Source organism: Artemia sp. Qi Xiang Cuo, chromosome 8 (assembly GCF_049724085.1).
Source record: "Artemia sp. Qi Xiang Cuo chromosome 8, ASM4972408v1, whole genome shotgun sequence".
Classification (NCBI taxonomy): domain Eukaryota; kingdom Metazoa; phylum Arthropoda; class Branchiopoda; order Anostraca; family Artemiidae; genus Artemia; species Artemia sp. Qi Xiang Cuo.
In genome coordinates, this window is record NC_142801.1 from 79,276,483 (window position 1) to 79,285,906 (window position 9,424).

At 36.4% G+C, this 9,424-nt stretch overlaps 1 protein-coding gene across 5 annotated transcripts in view; it reads left to right on the forward strand.

Annotated features, from left to right (window-relative positions):
• The window catches only part of LOC148949830 (uncharacterized), a 120,304-nt gene extending 111,083 nt beyond the window's left edge, over positions 1-9,221 (forward strand). For 4 of the 5 annotated variants that reach the window (XM_089093791.1, XM_089093790.1, XM_089093789.1 and 1 more), the window contains one exon: positions 8,018-8,121. Coding sequence is in view for 1 of the 5 variants with exons in the window: in XM_089093793.1 (XP_088949919.1) it covers positions 8,018-8,370 (353 nt within the window). In the remaining 4 variants the exon portion in view is untranslated. Of the gene's footprint in view, positions 1-8,017 lie in introns of all 5 variants that reach the window. The other variant, XM_089093793.1, reaches the window with a different exon arrangement.
• The last annotated feature ends 203 nt before the right edge of the window (positions 9,222-9,424 follow it).

The following is a 9,424-nucleotide window of genomic DNA, read 5'->3' on the forward strand; positions in this document are numbered from 1 at the left end:
TTAGGAGGGACATTAAGAAAGTAACTTGCTCTGAAATGGTCTTTGAAAAGTATTTCTTGGTGTTGAGGTATCCAAAAATCTGTAAAGTATAGTTTTGTGTGAAATAGATATGGACTTTAAGTTGGAAAATGGGTTTAGGAGGGACAATTAGAAAGTAACGTTCTCTGAAATGGCCTTTGAACGGTATATCTTGTTGTTGAGGTATCCAAAAAGCTGTAAAGTCTATTTGTGGATGAAAAAGATAAGTACTTCAAGTTGGAAAATGTGTGTAGGAGGGACATTAAGACAGTAACTTGCTCTGAAATGCCTTTTGAAAGGTATTTCTTGGTGTTGAGGTATCCAAAAAGCTGTAAAGTATAGTTGTGGGTGAAAAAGACAAGTACTTTAAGTTGAAAAATGGGTTTAGGAGGGACATCAAGAAAGTAACTTGCTCTGAAATGGTCTTTGAAAAGTATTTCTTGGTTTTGAGGTATACAAAAAGCTGTAAAGTAGAGTTGTGGGTGAAAAATGTAATTACTTCAAGTTGGAAAATGGTTTTAGGAGGGACATTAAGAATGTAACTTGCTCTGAAATCGTCTTTGAAAGGTATTTCTTGGTGTTGAGGTAACCAAAAGGCTGTAAAGTATAGTTTTGAGTGAAAAAGATAAGTACTTCAAGTTGGAAAATGGGTTTAATAGGGACCTTCAGAAAGTAAATTGCTCTGAAATGGTCTTTGAAAAGTATTTCTTGGTGTTGAGGTATCCAAAAAGCTGTAAAGTATAGTTGTGGGTGAAAAAGATAAGTACTTCAAGTTGCAATATGGGTTTAGGATGAACATTAAGAAAGAAAATTTCTCTGAAATGGTCTTTGAAAAATATTTCTTGGTGTTGGGTCATTCAAAAAGCTGTAAAGTATAGTTGTGGGGTAAAAAGATTAGTACTTCAAGTTACAAATGGGTTTAGGAGGGACATTAAGAAAGTAACTTGCTCTGAAATTGTATTTGAAAAGTATTTCTTGGTGTTGAGGTATCCAAAAGCTGTAAAGTATAGTCTTGGGTGAAAAAAATAAGTACTTCAAGTTTGAAAATGGGTTTAGGAGGGACATTAAGAATGTAACTTGCTCTGAAATGGTCTTTGAAAAGTATTTCTTGGTGTTGGGACACTCAAAAAGCTGTAAAGTATAGTTGAGGGTGAAAAAGATAAGTAGTTCAAGTTGCAAAATGGGTCTAGGAGGAACATTAAGAAAGTAACTTGCTCTGAAATGGTCTTTTAAAAGTATTTCTTGGTGTTGAGGTATCCAGAAAGCTGTAAAGTATAGTTGTGAGTGAAAAAGATAAGTACTTCAAGTTGGAAAAGGGTTTATATAAGAAAATACCATGTTAAAAAAATTCAAAAATTATTTTTAAAAAATGGGGGGGATGGGGTTCCGGTGGTCTTTGGGGGCTTGATGTGCATTAGGGGGACCGGGGGCCGTTGGGAGTGGGGTAGGGGACCTCACGACACTATTCAAATGGAACTTGTGTATTATAACGACCACAGAGTTTCACCCTCAAATCCTCTTCTAAAACATCTTCTAAAATCATCTTTTAAAATGTCTCTAACTGTTTCGCCGAAATAATTCCCTAAAATGCCTAAAACGGTTTCGCCCATTTCAACTTGTAAAATGGGTTTAGGATGGACATTAAGAAAATAACTTGTTCTGAAAAGATATAATAAAGCCTTAAAAAAAAGTATTAAAAAATATGGAGGGGACTCTTTGGGGGCCCGGGGAGGGCCTTTTGGGGTCTGGGGGGGCCGGGTGGGAGCCCGGGGAACCTTTGGGGACCGGGGGGTTCCTTCGGGATTGGGGTATGGGGATCGGAACCCTTTGGATCGGGGTAGGGCGATCGGGGCCCTTTGGGGTTGGGGTAGAGGACCTCACGATACTGTTCAAATAGAACTTGTTTACTATAACGACCACACTCAAAACCTCTTCTAAAACCTTTTCTAAAATCATCTTTTAAAATGTCTCTAACTGTTTCGCCGAAATAATTCCCTAAAATGTCTAAAACCGTTTCACCCAAATAATCCCCTAAAAGTAATCTCAGCATGTTCCTTTTGTTTTTGGCATCTCTGTGCTTTCACATTTCAAATTTCTAGGAAACCCTTTCCTACGTTACTCTCTTCATCTCATAAATGTTCCTAGCTACACTATTAAGGTATTAAGCCTTATTTAAAAATAGAATTTCTATCTCTTTAGCCTCCCGCATAATTCCAAGATAACAAGTGATGTTATTTCTAATTCCTGACAGTAAAGATCAATGAAGCCCTATTTAAAAATAAAATATTAATTTTTCTCTCTGACCTAAAGAACGTTTATCCCTCAGACCTAAGAATAAAGAAAGCCATAATGTTTCTTAATTCCCCCTTTGTGAATCAATATATTCCCCTAGCGATTATGTAAATCAATTTCTCAGGTTAGGTTATTAGCCTAAAGATCAAAGAAGCCATGTTTGTTTCTTAATTCCCCTTCGTGAATCAATAATTCCCCCCCCGATTATTTAAATCAAGTTCTCATGTTAGGTTAGTCTAAAGATCAAAGAAGCCATGTTTGTTTCTTAATTCCCCCTTCGTGAATCAATAATTTCCCCGCCGATTATGTAAATCAAGCTCTCAGGTTAGGTTAGCCTAAAGATCAAAGAAACCATGATTGTTTCTTAATTCCCCCTTCGTGAATCAATACATTCCCCCACCGATTATGTAAATCAATTTCTCAGGTTAGGTTAGCCTAAAGATCAAAGAAGCCATGTTTGTTTCTTAATTCCCCTTTCGTAAATCAATACATTCTCCCCCACCGATTATGTAAATCAATTTCTCAGGTTAGGCTAGCCAAACATCAAACAAGCCATGTTTGTTTCTTAATTCCCCTTCGTGAATCAATACATTCCCCTAGCGATTATGTAAATCACCCCTCATGTCATTACACTTGGCCAAACAACAACAGATCGATTGACCATCGACCCCCATTAGACTCGATCGATAATCCTTGAATAAATTATGTAAAAAAAGTTGTAGGTGGCAGCAGGGGTGCCCGTCACGACCTTTATAATCATTTCTACTGTCGATCCGCCGGCGCGGCGCCGGGGTCTAGTTACACAGCAATATCTCAAGAACGGCTTCTATTAATAAGTTCGACCTTTGAGGATAAGTTGTGGGGGACCTCAAACTAGCCCGAAGGCACCATGTATGTGGTACTAATACTACTACTACAATCGCTAACTAATTACGCTAAGAATATTAAAGTGAAACTTGGGAACGTTTAGAGGATATTTTAATTAAACAAAAATATTATGTGCATGCAGGTTTTCGAAAGGGCATAGAAACAAAATAATCGGTAGCCCTGCTATATAATAGCTAGAAATATTCTTTAAAGTTTTAAAAGAGCTAATTTGATTCAAAGTTAAAATTTCGTGGGCTGTACAAAAATGTGGTTCAGTCCCACTTTCTAGGGCTGTAGTGAGAGAAAGTTTGTGATGGCTAGGACATGTTTTGTGGTTGAAGGATTGCCAAAGATTATCCGTGTCGGTCAACAATCTAGGACCAAACGAGGTTCTTGTCCATAATTCAGAAAACACCAAGAGTTTGGATCTGCAAGATCAGACAATAACTGGTTTATAGTGGTCTGTATTCGGAGACAATTAGCTTAGGCTCAAGGGAATAACTACCTTGTAGTTATGTTTTAATTAAATATTTAATATATAGAGTTGATATTTTGGTTAGGTTACATTTTGTATTCACCGCCGTTATATTTAACCCCCAGTCCCCATAATATGCAAATATATAGCTCAAATTATATATATCCTATCTGTCTCTTAAGTGTCTCAGTTGTTCCAACCCTTATACCTGTAAATTGAATCAATTTGGCAGTTTTCTGAAAAATGGACAAGTACCCCAAACAAAAACCAAACGTAAGTACCCTAAACGTTATCAGCCAATGGAGTTGGTAGATGTCGTAAGGAAATATTTAAGGGAAATAAGAACTTCTTGGGAGGGTTTAAAAAGGGAGGCTCTCAATAAATTGGGATGGAGGAGGAGCGTGTGAAGCTGTGTCGGCCTTAAGCATCCTGATGCTGCATTAAGTTGGTAGTGACAGTATTAACGCTAGTTGTATACATTCCTTAATAATGAAAGAGGAATTTTCAGTTATCTATTTATTTTATGGATTACACAAAGACTTAATGACACAAACTACTTTTCCGTTTACTAGTATGAATTTAGTCATATAATTCACTAATATGGAATTTTTTACATAATTTTTCACATTAAACATTCACTAATATGACACTAATACTGTGTTTACGAAACTTGCAAATGGACTATTTGCCGAAGATGTTTGAGCTTGTCAGGCTCATTAGAATATCCCTGTATGTTCATAGACATCCTTTCAGCAATAACTTTGTATTTGCCTCTAATACCTTCTATGCCCTTTTGTGCTTGAATGGCCATTAATCTTTCAATGCCGATATCACTTTTTATTCCTTCAAATAATTTCTAAACACCTGGGTGATTGCAAGAGAACATGGCGTTTAAAGCATAATGAAAGCCTTCTGTAGTATTGGTTGTTTTTGGTTCACAAACTAGTGCATCGTTTGTATGATTCCAAAGCTCAGGTGGGAATCTAGGTTTTGTCCTACGGCCATGTATCTGGACTCTCCTTACGTATGTTTCGTCCAAATAAGACAGTAGCTCTGTGTCATTACGATCCGGAAACTGCCCACATAATAACTCAAAACGTTTGCTATGTCATCAGTTTGAAGGAATGCCATAGTAAACAAACTTTTCACAAGCATATTAATGTGAGCATCTGTTCCATATTCAATTTTCAAACCTATAGCACAAACTTTTTTTTGTATGCTCTTGCTAAAATGGAAAAAGCATCCAGATATTTGAGTGTTTGGAAAGCCTTGCTTAAATGCATTAACTGCTGCTGCCTCCAAGTCCAGCAATAATTTACTCGGATTGGTTAGAGGAGATACTTGCTTAAAATATTCAAAGAGGGCAAAATAGACAAAGGGGGCAAGCATCTTCTACTTTTCCATGTATACTGTAAAGTTGGAAGAATACACGTGGTACGCATTTAAAGGTTCAGTCACAGAGCATTAATTCCGATCTTTCAGAAAGTTTCACCTTATTGTTGTTTCCTAGAACCAAAATTCTTCTGTAATCATTTTCTCCTGAGGCAATAAGAACTAAATCTTTATATTCTTGAGGAATAGAAAAGTGCCTGACTGTGGCTCTCTGCTGAAATGTTTTGTGAATCATTTAATGAATCACCAGAGTGTAAGTGGTCACGTGGTTGCGTCACAAGTTGTTCATTTCTTGTTGTTATAGTAGCTGAACATTTATATGTAACATACTTGCGACATCTCCATAAGATGGAGCCATTCTTAAAGTTACTATGGGAACATGGGCGCCCATAAGCTGAATTCCAGGGGGGCGGCAAACTTCGTCTATTTGCTACTTTTAATGCTATATAATAGAAATCTCAGAAAAAAAATATAACAATAAGGCAGCATCATTCAGCCAGGGGGGGCAAGAGCCCCCCCTGCCCCCCCATATGGGCGCCCATGTATGGGAAAGGTACTCATGTCCATTCAAGTTTAGAACATTTCCTCCACGTTGAGATTCAGTTATAGCAAATTCAGATATCAGAATGATACAGACTCCACCGACATAACCAAAACGCTTTATAGTCAAAGTCAAACTGACTTTGTCAAACTGACTCAAACACTTAATAGTTAAACTGAAAGAGCTTTGGGAACCGGTTTTAAATTGTAAAATTGATGCGTTTATTTGCCCATTGGCACGTCCTTAACCAAGTTCTAATTGAGAAGTTCATAGTTTGTAATAAAACCAAAACAAACACTTTATCGAACCATACTTTTGGCGATAGGCCCATTCCTGAAAGTTTCATTCATTTTAGAGGGTTTAGGGGTAACGTTGATGAGTAATACAAGTTAAAAACTGCAAACGAAGCAAGAAATAGATTTTGAGCTGTTAATCAGCCTTAGTTTAAACTTATTTTTAGGCCTTGGCTTGAGTTCAGTGAAACAGAACTTGATTTAAATGAGGGTTGGGTTAAATTAAATGGGGTTTTTTTCTAGAATGGGGGTTCAGCGTGTAAGTTCAGAGGGTTCAGCTGCACGTTAGTTCAGTTGCACGGTGGTTCAGTTGCACGGTGGTTCAGTTGCAAGGTGGGTCAGTTGTAAGGTGGTTCAGTTGCACGGTGGTTCAGTTACAGTGGTTCAGTCCCTAAAACCCCTATGTTTTCTATGATCGTTTGTTTTAATTTCTGTTCGTTTTGGGTTTCCTTTTTTTGTAATAAATTTTGATAATTTTGGGTTTGAACTATTATAGGAATTTGTTTATGCTAGTCTTTGGCTTAATGTGGCTCCTTAATTTTCTTTGACAAATTGTTTTTCGAAAGGATCTTTTTAATTAATTCAAAGAAAGCGCAACAAAAGCGACTTTTTTGTTATCTAAATTCTCAAAGTTATTTTCCGATATTTTCAACATAGATTTTTATTACTCAACGTTCAGAAAAGGTCTGATTCATCTAATAAAAAGACTAGAAATTACTGGGGATTATCAAACAATTTTTACCAAAATCCTCCTCTCGTCTCTCCCTTAGAGCTAATTCTGCATTTATCTGAAAGCTCAATGAGAGCAGACATGTTTTGGCATCAATTTGCACCCTTTGGGGTATCTACCTCTCTCCCTAGCTACAAAACAATCAGATAACCTCATTGCACAAGTTTCAGTTCCTTTTTAAGTTTTGTAATTTGTCTATTGCTTACAGATAGTATTTGTCATTGGTAAATATGCGGACAATTTTCGCGAGGGGTTTTCTGAAGGGGGGGATCTGGAATATTTTCTGTGAGAAGAAATTTTTCGCACGGAGGGGGGGCAAGACTTACACATAAATTCCTATTTTCCACTTTCCTTAGCACCTCTCAATTGGACTAAAAGATAACACAACTCAAATAAGATTTTGAAATTTTAAAAACCATATTTTCCACGAGGGGGGTATTTTCCAGGTGAGGGGCTTCCGTGGGTAGGAGGGGGGTATTTCCCGCGGGGGATAAACGTTTAGATCCATAGACAGTGAGAGGGTGAAGGGGATCCCATTAACAGACATAAAAGAGGATAAATCAATTTTGGCTTTAAGAGTTTATGACGTCCGATTTTCTTTAATTTGTGACAACAAAACAGATCTTTTTTATTATTCATCTTGAGAGTCATTTATATCAAGACTCTAAAAAGCAAACAATTCCAAAAAGGTTGAATATATAAAGATTCTAACTTGTGTTTTACCCAATGTGAGTACGGTGGTTGAGTTGCACGAGGGTTCAGTTGCATGGTGGTTAAGTTACACGGTGGTTCAGTTGCACGGTGGTTCACTTGCGGGGTGGGTCAGTTTCAAGGTGGCTCAGTTGCACGGTGGTTCAGTTGCACGGTGGTTCAGTTGCTTGGGGTTCAGTTACACGGTGTTTCAGTTGCAATGGAATTAATAGAATTATGTAAGAAATTATTATTAATTATTATAATTTGTTAACGGAATTAATAAATAGAATTACGTAAAAAAAGGGCTACATTTTTAAGGCCACTTTTTTTTTAATTTGCCTCTCATTGTTTTGTTTAAAATATCAGCAAACAAAGGCAAACTCTTAGACCATTAAACCCACCTTTAATGTAAAGTTTAGTTGATTGTAAGTACAAGTGTTCTTCTTATCTTTTTCTTAACAGAGGGATATGTTTAATGTTTGAATGGTAAAATCTGTAAATAAAATTGGGGAGTTTTATTTTATAATGCTCATAGCAATAGGCCTGAATGTTTTCAAGCCTCTCGTTTTGCTATAATTTTTTCTTAATTTTTCTGATTTTTTTCATTTTTTTATTGATTTTTTCATGTGAGCATCATTGCTCTAGATTATATGAATGAGAATGTTTCATTGTAGTGTTATAGGTTTTTTTTATCGCTTTTATTTATTTTATTGTAGGAGGTGCAGATATATCATCAAGTAATACCAGTGCACTTATGGAAACTTCAAATTCTAACATTGGCTTGCATAGGAAAAAGTGCAAAAAAGACAATGAGTGCAATATATGCAATAAAAGATTTCCCTCCCATTCACTATTGGAAACACATCAAAGAAAACATACGGGAAAAAAACCGTTTATATGTGGTGTATGCCAAAAGAGCTTTTCTCAGCTGGGCAATTTGAAAATCCATCAAAGACTACACACAGGTGAGAGACCCTTTAAATGTAATGTATGCCACAAGAGCTTTTCTCATCTGGGCAATTTGAAAAGACATATAAAACTGCACACAGGAGAGAGAAACGTGATGTGATGTGTGAAAAAAAATTTTCTCGATCAAGCAGTTTGAATGAGCACCAAAGAGTGCACACAGGTGGGAGGTAATTTAAATGTGACGTGTGTAAAAGGTTTTTTTTCACTCAAGCAGTTTGCATCTGCACCAAAGAGTGCATATAGGTGAGAAGCCTTATAAATGTGATGTGTGTGAGATGAACTTTTCTCACCTGATTAATTTGAATACGCATCAAAGACTGCACACTCGTAAGAAACCTTATAAACGTGAGGTATGTGAGAAGAGCTTTTCTCATTAAGGTTCTTTGATTATACACCGAAGGGTGCACAGTGGGTAGAAACCGTTTAAATGTAATATGTGAAAAAGTGTATAAGAGAGCATTTTCAGCTTAAGTCGAATCTGAACTGTCATTTCACAACCCATTCTTGGAGAAATCCCGCTTGTTTGTAGTTTCAAATAAAAACTTGTTACAGAATAGTGATTTTTCATACAAGGTTATGACAGGTAACCCCATTAATGCTATCATTGTAAACCATAGACTGGCAGGATCGGTACAAGACACTCAGGGCATATATAAGTGAGGTTATTGTACAAATGGACTGCTGATCAGTCGGATCAGCCCTTTCTACAGCCTTGATATCTGAAATTGTTTTTCACAGGTGAAAGCCAAAACAAGATGTAAAAATAGTGTAAAATTAGATCATCGGTTCATGAGCCCTAACAATCCCGTGTTCTGACAGCTGATTGGTGAACTATGACATGTATTGTTGATTTTGTTATTATTCTCAAAAACAAATTACTTTCATCAATCTTTTTGGATCCCAGGAAGTTTGTGTACACCTTACATAAAGCTTCTGTTTTAAAATAATACCTGCTGTAAAAGATAATTGCAATGCAAAAATTAAGTAATAAAGGACTTTCAGATTTAGTACTAGCTCTTTTTATGTACAATTATGTAAGAAAGAGGGGGAGTAATATTTTTTTTATTATTATTATTTGTCCCTCGTTTGTTTGTTGTTTTTTTTCGAAGTAGCAATTCAACCTTACAATGGTGAATATTAAGTAAATCTTGACT